Here is a 19987-nt window from a genome sequence, read left to right on the forward strand (position 1 = left end):
GTCCTGGCAGAATCTCTCGGTCTACATGCAGAATCTGCTCACGGGAGATTAACGGTATGATAGTTATCAACACATACAGCAGTTAAAGCTCTTTAGCAAGAATGGTGTCTCTCTCAGGGGACTATTCAACACTACGCCAATCATACACACTCTGCATTCCCTCTCCTACACACACACTTTATAATGCAAACAGATAATAGCATACACTCGAAAATAGTGATGTGATCACTTTAATTTTTTCTCAGTACAGAAATATATTTTTTTGACCTTCATAACATTCTTTATACATTTCAATTTGGCAGCATTCTTTGTTTTGTTTCTGTGGCATAAAATAATAAGTACAAACGCTTAGCTAGGACTGGCGCTAGTATATACACTGTACAGGTCAGCATTCAATCTTTCAAATATCAGATAATAATCAACTCTCAGAATAATATACACATGCTGTGTGTACTGGACACTTTTACACAGCTCAAATAAATAGCACTCATTCAAAGACGGCACATAGGGTCACTCAAAACCCACATCCAAACTGAGAAAATGAAAAAAGGTACCACTACAAGAATCAAACAAAGAAATGCTGAGAAAAAAAAATATACCCCGGATTAAATGTCTTTATACCGCAGACAGACACACATAGCACAATGCAACCATCAAGGCCTTTAACCTCTTGAAACTCTGGGGGCGCAATTTCATTTTTGGATGAAAAACGTTCCCGTTTTAAACAAGATATTTTGTCACAAAAAGATGCTCGACTATGCATATAATTGATAGCTTTGGAAAGAAAACACTGAATTTTCCAGAACTGCAAAGATAGTCTGTGGGTGCCCTAGAACGGGAGCTACAGGCAAAACCAAGATGAAACGGCAACCAGCAGGATTTTTGAGGCTCCGTTTTCCATTGTCTCCTTATATGGCTGTGAATGCGAGAGGAATGAGCCTGCCCTTTCTGTCGTTTCCCCAAGGTGTCTGCAGCATTGTGACGTATTTGTAGGCATATCATTGGAATATTGACCATAAGAGACTACATTTTCCAGGTGTCCGCCCGGTGTCCTCCGTCGAAATTGGTGCGTCTTTTTCAGCTGCTGGTATTTTTCCATGCGATTCTGAGGGGAAAGCAGGCTTCCACGAACTGCATATCAATGAAGAGATATGTGAAAAAACACCTTGAGGATTGATTCTAAACAACGTTTGCCATGTTTCGGTCGATATTATGGAGTTAATTCGGAAAAAGTTTGACGTTTTGGTGACTGAATTTTCGGTTCGTTTCGGTAGCCAAATGTGATGTACAAAACGGAGCGATTTCTCCTACACAAAGATTCTTTCAGGAAAAACTGAACATTTGCTATGTAACTGAGAGTCTCCTCATTGAAAACATCCGAAGCTCTTCAAAGGTAAATTATTTTATTTATTTGGTTATCTGGTTTGTGAAAATGTTGCGTGCTAAATGCTACTCAAAATGCTAAGCTAGCTTGCAATACTCTTACACAAATTAGTGATTTGCTATGGTTCAAAAGCATATTTTGAAAATCTGAGATGACAGTGTTGTTAAGAAAAGGCTAAGCTTGAGAGCAGGCGCATTATTTTCATTTTATTTGCGATTTTCAGAAATCGTTAACGTTGCGTTATGCTAATGAGCCTGAGGCTTTATTCACATCCCGGATCCGGGATCGTGGAGTATCAAGAGGTAAGAGACCATGAATGTTTTTCCCTTTTCTTTAAAGCGCATTTCAGTTACTGCTACACCCAGGGAAAAAAATTACAATTTTAATATTTTTCAGGTTTTATCCTGTATAAGTATAAATTCCAATGTTTATGCCTAGTTTTTTACCTATGTTCCCAAATACTACTTGCTCGTTATCAGACTGAGTGCAATGACATTTTCTTAGAACTCAAGACACCAAAAATGGTAATTTGTCTCTGTAAATGTAGGTTAACCTACATATATCCATGCAAGTGATTACTGAGTACTGATACTTTGGTTAAAAATTAAAAAAGACAATTAACTGGCAAAACAACACAATTTACAGAGAAAAACTGTAAGTGATTCTATGTAGTTTAGTATTTGGCCACTCAAATTTCAAAATGACAACTGCAGATTTGTTTTCTAATTAAAAAATGTAAGATTTCCACCATCATTGACACGCAATACACAATTACCTTAAAACTTGGTCTACAACATGTAAAAAAATTATAATTACAAATAGGTACAGGACAGCTCACCCTGAAGTCAAAGCATGTCACACATTTTCATACCTCGTGAGGCAAAAAAATATTTGACATACTTTCATTTTAAGATGTAAACTATCCCTTTATAAGGCAGGCACAAACACAACTTTCAGGCTCTTCGCTGAAGAGTCCGACACTCAACATTCACTCACACAGGAAACAAAACAAAGTCTGCTTTGGCACACTGGTGACGTTACGTGATAAACAATAAATAAAACATTTTAAAAAGGACAAACTTCATATTTGGCAGGTATGCACAGTGTCTGTAAACAAAACAGAATCACTTGGGGAAGCCAACAGCCCAGAATCCTCCTCTTCCAGGGAAAATTACCAATGGTACTATATGGGGGTGTGGCCTTGTAATGTCACACTGGTTGTGATGGGTGTTGTGAGGATAGGATATATTCCACTGGAATATTGACTCCCATCTATCGGCTTGACGACCTGGCCTTGGGTATTTGAAAGGACCATAGGCTACCAGAGGCCAGGGAGGACATAAGGGGGCAGAGAAAGGAGAGTTGTTTTTTTAGAATGAAATCCAGTGTGCTGGTTCACCCCCTTGTTCCATTGTTGGACACAAGCTTCCCTCTGGCTACCGGATCCTGGTAAACAGGTTCAGAACAGATACGGACTCCTGCAGAGGAAGAGAGCAGGGGTCAGTTCTCTAACACACTAGAATCCTCTATACCAGTGTTTCCCAAATGAGACACTGATTTTGCTTATTGGGTTGTATTGGTAACAAAATAATTTAAAACAGGTAGACTTTAAGTGGGGCACAGGCAGCACAAAATCAATGTCACCAGTCAATGAGGTGCGGGGTCACCTTGGTGGACCTCATCTTGCTGAAGACGTTCCAGAAGCGCAGGGTCTCGTCTCCGGCGCCTGTCACGATGGCCTCTCCGTCAGGGGACATGGCCAGGTAGAGCACTCTGTAGGAGTGGCCTGTGAGTTTCGCCACCTGTGTGAGGGAGGGGTACTTCCACACCAAGATCTGGTTCTGGGAATAACCGTGTGTGCTCACCTGGAAGTAAAAATAGTTACAAATGCTTAAAGGGGATAATCCCCCCAATTTTGTGAAAGACTATGTTCAGTAAAAAAAAATCCCCCCCCCATGATTTAACTTCTAAGTGGTCGGTCTAAAATAAAGAAATCATGTAGGAACGTGTCATAGCTACATGGTTCTCGTTACTGGAGATCGGGTTATGGCCCATCACATTTCATAATTACCTGGGGGCTGGATTCACAAAACATTAAGAAAAAAAAGTAAGAAGTTTAAGGAAAAATACAAGTTCCTAAGATAGTTCATTCTTAGGAACTTCGTAAATACCTTATGTGGCATTGACATTGGTGACGTGCTTGAACCCAATAAACAAGCCTGTGACCGGGATGATAGGATTTGGCCCACTATAATAAAGTGTTGATATTTCCATTTTATTCCATTTGTTTTTTGCTTTGGGTCTCGAAATTATTCTTTTTTTGTTGGCTCGCGAACCCTTGATGCACAAAAAACATTTTTCACACATTATAGCCATCAGACTAGCTATATCAATAAACTGATAACCAAGGAAAGCGCAATAAAATGTTCAGCAAACAAGAGTTTGAAGTGATGGTGGAGGAAATAGCAGGCAGGAAAAGGTTGCTGTTGGGGAGACTTAAACTGTAGAGACCAAAAAGATAAGATGGGCGAGAGTGGGCGAGTCAGTCTCTGCCGTCGGGGTATGGCAAGTGACGCCACCCAGAAAAAAAATAGTGGTCCGACATCAAGTCGGCTGCTAAGAAGGGAGAAGCTGAGAGACCATTCATGGGGGCCAGCTGGAGGAGAAGGTGTTGTCCATGATAAGAGAGATGGTGGTAGAGGGACTACACGACCGGTAAGTTAGCTAACGTAAACTCCCCCCATTCCGTACAAATGTGCGCAACCGCGACATTCAAACGAGGCTACACAGAAAACTAATGGGACTGTATAGTGACTGTGTTGACTTCAAAATCTGGGGTGTGAACTGTGTTTCTATTCAAGGGTTGATCGACATGGTAATGGCTCTATAGTATTGGAGAAAAGTAAAAAAAAAACGGACCCTCCGTTACATTATGACGTGCCATGACGTGTCAATCTCTCTCCACCAATCGGACCCTCCATCAATCTCTCTCATCGTTTAAAAACAAGAAATGGACAGTGACGGGGGTATATTTTGCATCGTCACTGCAAGCGATCACGACTCTCAAAAAAACGGTTTACTTATGAAGATCACTTTTAGCTCAGTCCTAAAAACCCGATTCAAATTTAACACAAACCTTCAAATAGGTATGTAATCACACATTATATAAACTCTTTAGTGTTTTATTTACATTTTAGAGGCGATAAGGTAGACAGATCGAGTGGAAAAAAAGCAATTTTCCCACACAACCTCTTCTCCTTCTTACTATCAAGCATTAGTTTCGCTTCCTCACCCGCCATTTAAAAAAAAAAAACGACGGGGCTCAATTGCCTGCTTGAATTATGCAGAAACGGGCAGCGTTTAGGTCATGCCATTTATTTTGTTGGAAAGGGGAAAAAGTGTGCTTTACAATGGTGTTGATCTGGAAGTATTACGTTTTTGGTGCGCTAAAATAAGGTCAATTGTACGGACCAAGGCGATGTGCAAAAGTGAGTGAGTTTACGTTAGCTAACGCAAAACGACATTATAGCCAACATAGCTAACCTTAGCTAAGTTAGCCAAGTTCTTCTTTGCCATTTGACGAGCTAACGCTAGCTTTTTAACACTTCTAAAATATGGTAATATATTGTTAGCTAGCTAGATAACTAATTAAACGCACTTCATCTTTCTTGCTGAATGTAAATGTCCGGTAGCCAACTGTGTCTGTGACGCTAGAAAAGGTTAATTAATGGTTCCAACAAGACACGCATTTAGCTGTCCTAAAGTTAAGTACATTTCCAAGAAGAAATCCTAGAACATTATTTTCAAGTATCCCATTTAACTTTTTTGGGGGGGGAATAAGCACAGAAAAAAAAAACATTTCCAATAACTTTGAGGTTACGGAAATAAAAGGCAGTTAAGAAATTTCAAATTAAGATTGCATTGTGGGTTTTATACACGACTTCAGCTGCAACAGATTTCCACAATGAATTTCATGTTGAAACTAACCTTGTTTTAACAAAATAGTGTTATTTAACACTTAATCATAGCCATTAGTGGATTGGGGGGAGGGGGTACTAAGCTAACATATGGAATTGTTTTAACCTCTACGGGATCGGTCTCCCTAAACCAGGACGGTTGTTGCTAACATGCGCTAATGTGACTAGATTGACTTCCATTCAGTAATCTTGCTCTGATTTGTCATCCTGAGGGTCCCAGAGAAAAAAATATAGCATAGTTGTGTTTGATAAAATACATTATTATGTTCAAATGTAGGAACTGGGGTCGACCCCACCGCTGTCTCTGGCTCCACACCCACCCCACCCAGACATCTAGATGTGTAAAAGTATATAAACTAATGATCCATCATGTATGACATTCTTGGGACTATGTTAATTTTCTTTGTTTTTTTAATGCCTTAGCATTTTTGTATGTTCTCTATAGTTATTTATACATTTTCATGTACATTCGGCAGATTTGGGCAAACTCCTGGCAGATTTGACCCAAAATTTGTGCAGTAATGTAGATCTTTACAGGATCCAAATTACACCGACTCCTATCTGAAAATATGGCCTTGGTCGAGCATTTCAAAGTTGATGAAAAATAATGTTTTTTGTTTGTATTATCTTTTACCAGATCTAATGCGTTATTCTCCCACATTAATTTCACATTCCCACAAATGTCAAAGTGTTTAAATTGAAATGGTATCAAGAATATACATATCCTTGCTTCAGGCCCTGAACTACATGCAGTTTGAGTTGGGTATGTCATTTTAGGAGAAAATTGGGGGGGGCTCAGACCCTTTAAGATGGTCATACCAAGGATAATCTAGCAATTTGATTTTGAATTTTAACAGCCTTTAAGAATCCCCAAAAATGCTTAAAAAATATATTTAACGAAGTATTGAATTTGGCCTTACTGCTATTAGCATTGAATAACAAACCAAAAAATAAAAAAAGTGCTGATATCTAAGATATATAACAAAGATCAGGAAACTGTTTGACACATTTAATACCTATGGAAGTAGTTTAGGTACTAAAATACTTCCACAAAATGTGGAAAAAGTCAACGGATCTGGATACATTCCCAAGGCACTGTATATGGGTTACAGCCTTATTCTAAAATTAATAAAAACGTGTATCCCTCTCAATATACACACACAATACACCATGACAAAGCAAAAACGGGTTTAGAAACTTTGCTAAAATAAAATATATATATATATATATATATATATATATATATATATATATATATATATATATATATATATATATATACACACATATATATATACATATAGTGCCTTGCGAAAGTATTCGGGCCCCCTTGAACTTTGCGACCATTTTGCCACATTTCAGGCTTCAAACATAAAGATATAAAACTGTATTTTTTTGTGAAGAATCAACAACAAGTGGGACACAATCATGAAGTGGAACGACATTTATTGGATATTTCAAACTTTTTTAACAAATCAAAAACTGAAAAATTGGCCGTGCAAAATTATTCAGCCCCTTTACTTTCAGTGCAGCAAACTCTCTCCAGAAGTTCAGTGAGGATCTCTGAATGATCCAATGTTGACCTAAATGACTAATGATGATAAATACAATCCACCTGTGTGTAATCAAGTCTCCGTATAAATGCACCTGCACTGTGATAGTCTCAGAGGTCCGTTAAAAGCGCAGAGAGCATCATGAAGAACAAAGAACACACCAGGCAGGTCCGAGATACTGTTGTGAAGAAGTTTAAAGCCGGATTTGGATACAAAAAGATTTCCCAAGCTTTAAACATCCCAAGGAGTGCTGTGCAAGCGATAATATTGAAATGGAAGGAGTATCAGACCACTGCAAATCTACCAAGACCTGGGGCCTGCTTTTCTTCAGCAGGGACAGGGAAGATGGTTAAAATTGATGGGAAGATGGATGGAGCCAAATACAGGACCATTCTGGAAGAAAACCTGATGGAGTCTGCAAAAGACCTGAGACTGGGACAGAGATTTGTCTTCCAACAAGACAATGATCCAAAACATAAAGCAAAATCTACAATGGAATGGTTCAAAATTAAACATATCCAGGTGTTAGAATGGCCAAGTCAAAGTCCAGACCTGAATCCAATCGAGAATCTGTGGAAAGAACTGAAAACTGCTGTTCACAAATGCTCTCCATCCAACCTCACTGAGCTCGAGCTGTTTTGCAAGGAGGAATGGGAAAAGAATTCAGTCTCTCGATGTGCAAAACTCAGAGACATACCCCAAGCGACTTACAGCTGTAATCGCAGCAAAAGGTGGCGCTACAAAGTATTAACTTAAGGGGGCTGAATAATTTTGCACGCCCAATTTTTCAGTTTTTGATTTATTAAAAAAAGTTTGAAATATCCAATAAATGTCGTTCCACTTCATGATTGTGTCCCACTTGTTGTTGATTCTTCACAAAAAAATACAGTTTTATATCTTTACGTTTGAAGCCTGAAATGTGGCAAAAGGTCGCAAAGTTCAAGGGGGCCGAATACTTTCGCAAGGCACTGTATATAAAAACTGAAATATCACATTTACATAAGTATTCAGACCCTTTACACACTACTTTGTTGAAGCACCTTTGGCAGCAATTACATCCTCGAGTCTTCTTGGGTATGACGCAACAAGCTTGGCACACCTGTATTCGGGGAGTTTCTCCTATTCTTCTCTGCAGATCCTCCCAAGCTTTTTTCTGCTTTTTTCAGGTTGGAAAGGGGAGTGTTGCTGCACAGTTATTTTCAGGTCTCTCCAGAGATGTTCGATCGGGTTCAAGTCCAGGCTCTGGCTGGGCCAGTCTAGGACATTCAGACACTTGTCCCTAAGCCACTCCTGCATTGTCTTGGCTGCATGCTTAGGGTCGTTCTCCTGTTTGAAGGTGAACCTTATCCCCAGCTTGAGGTCCGGTGCGCAATGGAGCAGGTTTTCATCAAGGATCTCTCTAGTTCCCCAGTCCCGGCCGCTTAATAACATCTCCACAGCAGGATGCTGCCACCATGCTTAACCTGGCAGCATCCCTACAGTGTTTTCCAGACGTGACGCTTGGTATTCAGGCCAAAGAGTTCAATCTTGGTTTCATCACACCAGAAAATCTTGTTTCTCAAGATCGGAGAGTCCTTTAGGTGCCTTTTGGCAAACTCCAAGCGGGATGTCATGTGCCTTTTACTGAAGAGTGGCTTCCATCTGGTCATTCTACCATAAAGGCCTGATTGTTGGGAGTGCTGCAGAGATGGTTGTCCTTCTGGAAGGTTCTCCCATCTCCAGAGAAGCTCTTTCAGTGACCATCGGGTTCTTGGACACCTCCCTGACCAAGGCCCTTCTCCCCAGATTGCTCAGTTTAGCAAGCTGGCCAGCTCTAGGAAGTGTCTTGGTGGTTCCAAACTTCTTCCATTTAAGAATGCTGGATGCCACTGTGTTCTTGGGGACCTTCAATGCTGCAGAAATTGTGCCTTGATACAATGGTATTTCTGTTTAAGATCTTTAATAGAGTTGGAAACATTTCGAAAAAACAGTTTTCGCTTTGTCATTATGGGGTATTGTGTGTAGATTGATGAGAGAAATAATAGAATTTAGAATAAGGCTGTAACATAAAATGTGGAAAAAGGCAACGGGTCTGAATGCTTTCCAAAACTGTATAAAACTGTGCACTGTATACTATATATACAAAAGTATGTGGACACACCTTCAAATGAGTTGATTCAGCTATTTCTGCCACACAAGTTGCTGACAGGTTTATAAAATCGAGCACACAGACATGCAATGTCCATAGACAAACCAATGGCAGTAGAATGGCCTTATTGAAGTGACTTTCAACCGGGAGGTCTGTGGGGCGACGCACAATTGGCCTAGCGTCGCCTGGGTTAGGGTTTGGCCGGTAGGGATATCCTTGTCTCATCGCACACCAGCGACTCCTGTGGCGGGCCGGGCGCACGCTAACAAAGGTCGCCAGGTGCACGGTGTTTCCTCCGACACATTGGTGCAGCTGGCTTCCGGGTTGGATGCGCGCTGTGTTCAGAAACAGTGCGGCTTGGTTGGGTTGTGCTTCGGAGGACGCATGACTTTCGACCTTCGTCTCTCCCGAGCCCGTGCGGTAGTTGTAGAGATGAGACAAGATAGTACCACAAAATTGGGGCGAAAAGGGGGTAAAATTCAACAAAAAAACTAATAAAAGAATGACTATAAAATGTGAACTTCTTTAAAATTTATTCTATATATATTTAAACTTAAAATTTTTTTTTTACAGTGACTTTCAACGTGGCACCGTTATAGGATGGCAATTTTCCAATAGGTCAGGTCGTCAATTTCTGCCCTGCTAAAGCTGCCCTGGTCAACTAAGTGCTGTTATTGTGAAGAGAAAACATCTACCGCAAAGTGGTAGGCTCAAAGAACGGGAACGCCGAGTGCTGAAGCACGTAAAAATAGCCTGCAATACTAACTGCCTCGAAGCAGCCGCACACAAAATCTGTCTAGATCTCTTCCAGATTCTTTTTTGGGGGGGGAATTTCACCCCCTTTCTTTCCCCAATTTCGTGGAACTATCTTGTCTCATCGCTACAACTCCCGTACGGGCTCGGGAGTCTCTCCCGAAGGTCGAAGGTCATGTGTCCTAGGAAACACAACCCAACCAAGCCGCACTGCTTATTAACACAGCGCGCAGCCAACCCGGAAGCCAGCCGCACCACTGTGCACCTGGCGACCTTGGTTGTGCACTGTGCCCGGCCCGCCACAGGAGTCGCTTGTGTGCGATGAGACAAGGATATCCCTACCGGCCAAACCCTCCATAACCCGGACGACGCTAGGCCAATTGTGCGTTGCCCCACAGGCCTCCCGGTCATGGCCGGCTGCGACAGAGCCTGGGCGCGAACCCAGAGTCTCTGGTGGCACAGCTAGCGCTGCAGTGCAGTGCCCTAGGCCATTGCGCCACCCGGGAGGCCCCATTTCATAGTCATTGTTGTTCAGGTTTCCCAAAGAATGAACTCAAAAAGCACCCACTAGCTACGTACCAGTTCATTGGTGTGTTTGGACCAGGCCAGGTTGCACACCTGGGATCCGGTGTCGGTGCACTGCAGGGGCTGGCCCGTCAAGGTGTTCCAGAAGCGGATACAGCGGTCGGCTGTGCCCCCTCCAGATGCCAGCAGGCCGTGCTGATGGGGGGACCAAGCAATGGCCTTCACCGCAGCCAGGTGCTCTGTGTACTGCTGCACCGGGAGAAGACTGGAGTGGTTCCATACCAGTAGCTATGGGGAGGGGGAAGGATTGTTAGTTTTCTAGGAAAATAATGCTATAGGATAAGGATAAAAGCAGTCGTGTAGTTAATCAAGAGAGGGTTTAACTATTGTGAGATGGGATAGGTCAGACTGCAGGTTTGTGTTTCTGTGTGTGTCTTGACACCGATACCAGTAGTTGGTGGTCTGTGCTGTGCAGGGCTGAGGTCAATTCCATTTAAAATTATAGTCAATTTAGAATATAAACCAAATTCTAAATTTTCCTTATTTAAAAATGTTGGAGAATCAGAATTTCAATGTACTTCCAGATTTCAAATGGCATTGACTGGTGCCTTGTCTGTTCATGTACCTTGTTGTCGTTTCCCCCCGAGGCCAGCAGCTGATGGTCTGTGCTCCACTTGAGGCCACAGACTTCCTGTCTGTGTCCCTGGAGACGGCGTTCTGACTGGAGGGGTGGGGCTCGGATGTCCCTCTGCAGGATCGCCCTATCACGACTGCCCGACGATAACTGGTCGGCATTCCACGCCAACGCACCTAGAGAGAAAGTTTGCAAATAAATTATATTCAAAATCATACAAAACAGTTGAAATGCACTCAATTTTCATAGTTGTTTTGACTAAACACTAAATATTTACATGAAGCCATAGCAATATAATTAATAGATATTGTACTCTGTATCAATCTATTTCTATGGTGCATCACTACTGTTCCTCTCTCTAAGGAGAAGCTGTCCTGTTCTCTCTGTAAGATGGGCAGCATCAGTCTACACCCACTCACCCACTCTGGCTGTGTGTCCCTCCAGTACAGACAGCTTCTTCCCTGCTGCCGCATCCCAGATCTGTACATAGCCCTTATGAGTCCCCACTGCTACCAGGTTCCCCTGAAACCACACACACACACACACACACACACACACACACACAAATACAATAACCAGACATGGTATCAGGGCAAATCCACCACACCCCCTGAAATCTCTAGAAACACATGACTACAATGGGATATAGGGTCGACTAAGGGGCAGAGCCATATATTTAGCCAACTTTCAGAATTTATTTCATTCAGTTATATAGCATTGTTTAGACATTACTCATGTAATGGTAATAGGGTGCAAACAATGGCTGCCATAGAATGTTGTAGTGTCCTGTACAGTGCATTCGGAAAGTATTGAGATCCCCTTACTTTTCCGACATGTTGTTACGTTACAGCCTTATTCTAAAATGGATTAAACAAATGTTTCCTCAATCTACACACAAGAGCACATAAGGAAAAAGTGAAAACAGGTTTAGACATTTTTGTGTATTAAAAATAAAACAAATAACTTATCATCATCAGTATTCAGACCCTTTGCTATGAGACTCGAAATTGATCTCAGGTGCATCCTGTTTGCATTAATTATCCTTGAGATGTTTCTACAACTTAACTGGAGTCCCAGAGTTGACAGTGCATGTCAGAGCAAAAATCTAGCCATAAAGTTGAAGGAATTGTCCGTAGAGCTCCGAGACAGGATTGTGTCGAGGCACACACAACAAATTTCTGCCGTATTGAAGGCCCCCGCGAACACAGTGGCCTCCATCATTCTTAAATGGAAGAAGTTTGGAACACCAAGACACTTCCTAGAGCTGGCCGCCCGGTCAAACTGAGCAAATCGTGGGAGAAGAGACTTGGTCAGGGAGGTGACAAAGAACCCAATGGCCACTCTGACAGAGCTCCAGAGTTCCTCTGTGGAGATGGGAGAACCTTCCAGAAGGACAACCATCTCTGCAGCACTCCATCAAGCAGGCCTTTATGGTAGTGTCCAGACGGAAGCCACTCCTCAGTAAAAGGCACATGGCAGGTCACTTGGAGTTGCCAAAAGGCACCTAAAGACACTCAGACCATGAGAAACAAGATTATCTGGTCTGAATGGCAAGTGTCACATCTGGAAGAAACCTGGCATCATGCCTACCGGTGGTTGCAGCGTCATGCTGTGGGGATATTTTTCAGTGGCAGGGACTGGGAGACTAGTCAGGATCAAGGCAAAGATGAACAGAGCAAAGTACAGAGAGATCCTTGATGAAAACCTGATCAAGGGTGCTTAGGACCTCAGCCTGGGGCGATGGTTCACCTTCCAACAGGACAATGACCCTAAGCACACAGCCAAGACACTGCAGGACTGGCTTCGGGACAAGTCTCTGAATGTCCTTCAGTGACCCAGCCATAGCCCAGACTTGAACCCGATCAAACATCTCTAGAGAGACCTGAAAATAGTTGTGCCGCAACGCTCCTCATCCAACCTGACAGAGCTTGAGAGGATCTGCAGAGAAGAATGGGAGAAACTCCCCAAATACAGGTGTGCCAAGTAGCGTCATACCAAAGAAGAATTGAGGCTGTAATCGCTGCCAAAGGCACGTCAACAAAGTACTGAGTAAAGGGTGTGAATACTTATGCGAAATGTGATACATTTTTTTTATTTTTTTTTACTGATTTGCAAACCTGTTTTTGCTTTGTCATTATGGGGTACGTGTAGATTGATGAGGGGAAAAAACTATATAATCAATTTTAGAATATGGGTGTAACAAAATAAAAAGGTCTGAATACTTTCTGAATGCACTGAAAATGCATCATAATGCAAAGTCTCAATGTCCCAACTCTATAAATACAGTACATGGCTTTGATAAGGGGTATACATGAGAACATATCGGAAGCAAAGTTGACAGACCCACCCTCTCTGACCAGCCCACTGACGTGACAGAGTCCCCCTCCACTGACAGGTCACACAGACGCGTCACCTGGAGACCAAAAGACATAATTGATATATTGTCAATTACCAACTCATATCACATGAAAGAGCTTACAAAAGGCCTTTGAGATAAATGGAAACATCAAATAGTAGGCCGTTTCTCGCGGTGAGAAGGTGGACACTGATTTCAGTGTATCAAAGAGTAACTTTCATGATTTATTTTTATTTTTATTGTTGCTGAAAACCAGATGTTCCGGCTTAGTTATAGTGAAACGTCAATTCTGGTCTTCATTTTGACAGTTTGTTGCAAAAGTGACACATTATGGTCTTTTAATAGTAAATCTAGCCAGGATTTCATCATACATGTGTGCAGTTCCAGGGCAGTTCCAGCTTTGTCTGTCCGTGGCCTCTCTTCCACGGTGCGCACTGTCACTGTGACCGTTTCCATCTTGTCCAGGTGTGTCTAACATTTCACGTATAACCTGTTTCATGTCTGCATCGAAGTAGCGGTCCTTGTACCTATCATCTAGCATGGTGCCACCAAATCGCTTGTTCACAGCCTCAAGTACTTTTGTAAGTTAACCCCACAGTCTGTGTCGGCAGTTTTGTTGAGCAGGCGTTTCAATGACATGACAGAGGGTATCACATCTGCTGCAGGTGCAATTGAGCTTATTTCTTTAGTCCGTTGTTCGAATGGTGCTAGGAGTGTGTTCATGTTTCCAAGTTTCAAACATGTTCTCAAATGCCATTAAAATGGCAGCAGCGGTATGAGAACCAGCACATTCTTGAGCATGCAATAAATATGGCTTTCAAATCAAATCAAATGTATTTATATAGCCCTTCGTACATCAGCTGATATCTCAAAGTGCTGTACAGAAACCCAGTCTAAAACCCCAAACAGCAAGCAATGCAGGTGTTGAAGCACGTTGGCTAGGAAAAACTCCCTAGAAAGGTCAGTATGAAATCCTCGTTTACCAACTGTGCTGTCAGACTCCATGCTCATGGGGCTGACATCGCTGGTCCAAATGTCAAATGTGAAGCTAACAGCAGTGATGCTCATGGATGTGAATTTCAACAATACTGTAACTCTGGTAGGGCAACATCTGAAAAATAGTGTTTAGAGAGGGCTCGAACAGTCAGAGAAAGCCAACATCATCCACAGAGGACGGTTGATTGTCAAGGGCAATGAATTCCATTATCTTGGCGTTAAATGAAGTTCGCCTTTGAGTTGTCTCGCTGAAATGTTCTTACTCTTTCAAAGGACAGCTCGACTTGAACTTGTTTAGTTGTTGGAAGTGTCCGTTGAGAATCTCTGCTTTTGTTCTGTGTAGCGCTGTATTTTTCGTGGAGTCATTACGTCATCTACTTACGTTATATAGGTATGCATGTCAGCTTTGACATTGGATTTGGCGTCGGCGTTAAACTAGACATCAGGCCGATGTTGGGATTTTTAGCTAATATCGGCCGATTCCGAAATGCTCACCGATATATTGTGCATCCCTGATTATGTTTTCATATGGGTACATCTCCAATTTTTTAATTTTATTTTTAATTTTGCCAGGCAAGTCAGTTAAGAACAAATTCTTATTTTCAATGACGGCCTAAGAACAGTGGGTTAACTGCCTGTTCAGGGGCAGAACGACAGATTTGTACCTTGTCAGCTCGGGGGTTTGAACTCGCAACCTTCCGGTTACTAGTCCAATGCTCTAACCACTAGGCTACCCTGCCGCCCCGTAGCACGCACTTGCCCCGTAGCACTCACTTCTGTCATCATGATGTGCTTTGAGAGACTAGGCAAGAATCATATTACCTCTACCTGACACCCTTGACCCATTTCAATTTGCTTACCGCCCCATTAGATCCACAGACGATGCAATCGCACACTGCCCTATGCCATCTGGACAAGAGGTACACCTATGTAAGAATGCTGTTAAATGACTATAGCTCTACATTCAACGTCATAGTACCCTCCAAGCTCATCATTAAGCTTGAGGCCCTGGGTCTGAACCCCGCCCTGTGCAACTGGGTCCTGGACTTCCTGACGGGTTGCTCCCAGGTGGTGAAGGTAGGAAAAAAGACCACTTTGCTGATACTCAACACAAGGGGGCCCCACAAGGATGCATGCTCAGCCCCCTACTGTACCCCCTATTCACCCATGACTGCGTTGCCATGCACGCCTCCAACTCAAATCATCAAGTTTGCAGACGACAGCCGTAGTAGGCCTGATTACCAACGATGACGAGACAGCCTACAGGCAGGAGGTGAGGGCCCTGCGAGTGTGGTGCCAGGAGAATAACCTCTCACCCAACGTCAACATAACAAAGTAGTTGATCACGGACTTCAGGAAATAACAGAGGGAGCACCCCCAATCCACATCGACGGGACCGCAGTGGAGAAGGTGGAATGCTTCAAGTTCCTCGGCGTACACATCACTGACAAAATGAAATGGTCCACCCACACAGACAGTGTGGTGAAGGCAAAACAGAGCCTCTTCAACCTCAGGAGGCTGAAGAAATTTGACTTGGCACCGAAAACCCTGACAAACTTTTACAGATGCACAATTGAGAGCATCCTGTCGGGCTGCATCACCGCCTGGTCTGGAAACTGCACCGCCTGCAAGTGCAGTGCTCTCCAGAGCGTGCGGTCTGCCCAACGCATCACTGTGGGCAAACTACCTGCCCTCCAGGACACCTACAGCACCCGATATCACAGGACGGCAAAAAATATCATCAAGGACAACCACCACCCGAGCCACTACCTGTTCAACCTGCTATCATCCAGAAGGCGAGGTCAGTACAGGTGCATCAAAGCTGGGATTGAGAAACTGAAAAACAGCTTCTATCTAATGGCCATCAGACTTTGAAATACTGTTAAATAGCCATTACTAGCACATTAGAAGCTGCTGCCCTATGTACATAGACTTGGAATCACTGGCCAATTTAATAAATGGATCACCACCCACTTTAATAACGTTGACATATTTTGCATTACTCATCTCATATGTATATACTGTATCTTAGTCTATGCCGCTCTGATAATGCTTGCCCAAACATTTATATATTCTTTATTCCATTCCTTTACATTTGTGTATATTATTAGATATTACTGTTAGATAGTACTGCACTGTTAGAGCTAAAAATACAAGCATTTCACTACACCCGCATTAACATCTGCTAAACACGTGTATGTGTATGTGACAATTTAATTCGATTTTTGATAATATAGGAAAGGTTTAACTAAAAATGTATTTGAGTGTTTACCAGCAATTGTAACTAGAGTCTAATAATTATTTGTACAAAAAAGTTAATCTGAAGGAATACATACTTGAGGAATATATAAATACTAGCTTGATATGTTTTCCAGTTTCTTGAAATACTTTGCGAATGCGAACTTATTTCTGTGTACTCAATTATTCTGTTGTGCATTGTTTTTCTTCATGGTGATGGAAAGTCTACAGGTACAAACCTACATGACCAGCCTATGTACAATACAGTAATGTACATTAAGTTGTTTATGGATGATAAGTTAATACTACTCAAAAAGTTGTTTTCCATGCTATTTGATCAAGAAACATATTTAATTTGATGTGGATGTTGTGTCTTTGGCCACAACTTTTCACCTTGATGTAAATGTTTGAGGTTGTTTTGTTCTTTCTGTATACCATTAGAATAAGAATCGTAGAGAAAGGGACATGGAAACAACTGTTACAATTCCAACTATTGAATTCTGTAAGATACTGTTAATTATACAACTAACTTTTTGGCCCAAGCAGAGATGCTGGAAAAAATGTTTTGCCCAAGCTACATATGTATAGATCAGTCTGCTAATACTAGTAAAGGCCCAGTTTGTGAAAATATATGTATTAAAAAACTAAATTAACATCCATCATAAGAACAAATAGATGACATTAGTGGTCATGTCAACTTGTTGTATTTTTCCCCTGAATGCTATGACAGATTGGTAGCTCAGTCCACTATGACAGTTGGCTCATAATACAATGGATGTGAGTTCTAATCCCATATGGGGCAGATAAAGCATTTGGAGATAAAAATCTATTTACAATAATCATCTCATACCCAGACACTTCTAATTCTGAAAAGTAAAAGCATACCTGTAAGAGGCTGTCGCCCTGGTAGTAATTGTACATTTTTACAGTACCCAAGACCAATGAGTTAATTTGGCCATTGGAAAAAGAGCTACTGCGTAATAATGCAATACGGGATGGATTGAATTGAGCCCCTCATGTTCATTTTCAAGGTGATGATCGCACTTCTTCCCAGCACAATATGCAATAAATGGGAGTTTACATCTCAAAGATTATTTTTGCACCCCATAGATGTCAGGAATTCGCCACCTTACCACGGTGAGCCAACTGTCCAAAGCCCTATTTACTTGCGATGCGCATTCATTTCATCAGATTAATATTCATGAGCAATTCCCCACACCCACATCTTCTCACCTGAATGATTTTTTTTTTTGAAGGGGTTGGGCAAAAGCTGAAATTTGGGTTGAGAGTTACCCTTTAACACACAATCACACACACACCCCCACCTGGCTGGTGCAGGCACTCCACAGGTAGACACAGGTTCCCAGGCCGACACTGAGGACATTGAGGGAGGACCAGTCCACCAGGTTGAGGTAGAAGTCATCCTGCAGCTCCGGAGCATCGAGCACCTTGAAGGGGATCTTAGAGATCTTACGTGTGGGTTTCCTAGGCGACCGTAACAGCTTCTGACTAGGAGGGAGACAAGGAGGGCTGGATTGCTCATTCAATGTGAAACAGAAGACTCTTCTTCACCAAGAGTAATATCATTAGAATGGAATGAGAGGGAGAGGAGAAACAAAACATCACTGTTGGTCATATAATATAAAATGTATGAAGGTGGTGGTTACCTGTTGCTGCTAACAGGAGACAGGGAGTATGGAGAGACTGTTTTGCCATCCTCAGGGAGAGACCGTTTGGCACAGACAGAATACTGTAAACCCACACAAGTGGCATATTGAGAATCAAAAGTTGACATGTTGTAGTACGACTAACAAATATTAAAAGTGGCTAACTCCAGCATACAGCACACTAGTCCTGCTAGTTTTGAAAAAGACGCCATTGCCCCAGAATGTACAAGGGCCTACTACGGACACTAAAGAGGCTCCTCTTGGCAGGGGTTGAGGGCTGGAGGCGGCGATCCTCTGATTGGGGGTCCTGGACCTTCTCTATGCCTGCCCCCAGCAGCTCGTTCTTTAGCAGGGCAGAGTACGCCAGGCCGTCTGCTAAAGGAGAAATAGTGGAGGACAGAGGGGGTGAGCAGACATGCATGAGCAGCACAGATTATGTGCGTAGGAGACTTTTAAAGGAGTCAAGAGGGTTACCTTTGCTAGTGTCTGTTGTGCCATCCTTTGTCTTCCTGTTCTGATTGTGGGACTTCTCATTCTCCTACACAACATCAACACAGTGATTACATGTGCTGAAACCCAGAAAGTGATTTACAATCAACACAGATGTAAAACTTTGGGCAGAAGACAAAATCCCAGGGTGCATTGCAGGGGACTCACGTTGATGCGGTGGAAGTTGATACTCCAGTTGGCGCCGGCGCGGGAGGGAATGAAGCGGTCGCCATGTTTGCTTGGTGACGACAGAGGGGAGTTGGTGGGTGTCAGCGCTCGCACTGTATCTATGGCCTTCTTTACAGGGGGGAAGAGCGAAGGATAGTGTAAGACGGGGAAATCGTCAGAGGACACCATTTTTTAAGCCAATTTTCTGCAATTCTACACATTTCTCCAATGGAGCTGAGCTAAAATGTTTGCAGTTTTAAAGCTAGGGCACTATACATGTTTTATTTTGAGTAGATACCACAGACTTCCAGTCATTGCGCTAATGCTATCCAAAAACTACCAACTTCCTTCATACTGGACAGACATACAAATTCACGACCTCATCTGCCTCTAGGGAAATAGATAGCCAAAATCCCTTTCAAACACGTTAGGAAAAAATCTAAAGAAACTTAACATTTTGGGTGTAGTTATCCTTTAATGCAAGTGCATTTATGAATGTATTTGTATCGCCATTTAATCCACTGAAAAAAGGACCGGTATAAGATTAGGAGAAAACAGACTTCAGGACAAATAATGAATAGGGTACTCTTTACATGGCTATAAGCCCATCTTGCCTTGGCGCGCGATCACCCAACGCAACTACACTTGTCGGGGAGGACAGTGAATTACTGTGAACTAACTGTTACTGCTTCTACGTTGAGTGCTGCGTAGATAGAACAGCTCAATAAAGTCCCAGAAATGCACACTGGCCATATACTGTTACATTAAGTGTCATGGTATGGTGTTGGGTGTCGTAAAAAACAATTGATGCTATGCCCAAATGTAAAGCGGTGCTAAGAAGTGCCGTGCTGAGAACGCTCAACTCCGGGGTTGATGTTAACAGTGCACCCCTTTATTGAAGCCGGCAAAATCTGGTGTTTTATATTTGCTCTTTGCAAAAAAAATTCCTCAAGCTCTGTCATTCAAATGTTTATATAGACATACACACAAAAAAACAGCAGGTTACAAAATAGCGCTTCTTTTTGATGCATGGGTTGTCATTTGTCAGGGACTGGTCCAAATTCACGTTTCGTCACTCCCATCTTGCCAGCAGTGTGAGAGTAGTGGACACCGTTCACT

At 42.4% G+C, this 19987-nt stretch overlaps 1 protein-coding gene across 1 annotated transcript in view; it reads right to left on the reverse strand.

Annotated features, from left to right (window-relative positions):
* Positions 1 to 214: 214 nt before the first annotated feature.
* LOC135558921 (fizzy-related protein homolog) overlaps positions 215 to 19987 on the reverse strand; it is a 35153-nt gene continuing 15380 nt past the window's right edge. The window contains exons 3-13 of the mRNA XM_064993149.1: positions 18869 to 18997; positions 18686 to 18749; positions 18456 to 18586; positions 18212 to 18294; positions 17870 to 18053; positions 13302 to 13367; positions 11374 to 11476; positions 10946 to 11130; positions 10375 to 10608; positions 3052 to 3249; positions 215 to 2862 (exon numbers count right to left, since the gene is read on the reverse strand). Of these exons, the coding sequence (XP_064849221.1) occupies positions 2821 to 2862; positions 3052 to 3249; positions 10375 to 10608; positions 10946 to 11130; positions 11374 to 11476; positions 13302 to 13367; positions 17870 to 18053; positions 18212 to 18294; positions 18456 to 18586; positions 18686 to 18749; positions 18869 to 18997 (1419 nt within the window). The 3' untranslated portion in view covers positions 215 to 2820. The remainder of the gene's footprint in view (positions 2863 to 3051; positions 3250 to 10374; positions 10609 to 10945; positions 11131 to 11373; positions 11477 to 13301; positions 13368 to 17869; positions 18054 to 18211; positions 18295 to 18455; positions 18587 to 18685; positions 18750 to 18868; positions 18998 to 19987) is intronic.

The sequence above is a fragment of the Oncorhynchus masou genome, chromosome 17 (genome assembly GCF_036934945.1).
Source record: "Oncorhynchus masou masou isolate Uvic2021 chromosome 17, UVic_Omas_1.1, whole genome shotgun sequence".
NCBI lineage: Eukaryota > Metazoa > Chordata > Actinopteri > Salmoniformes > Salmonidae > Oncorhynchus > Oncorhynchus masou.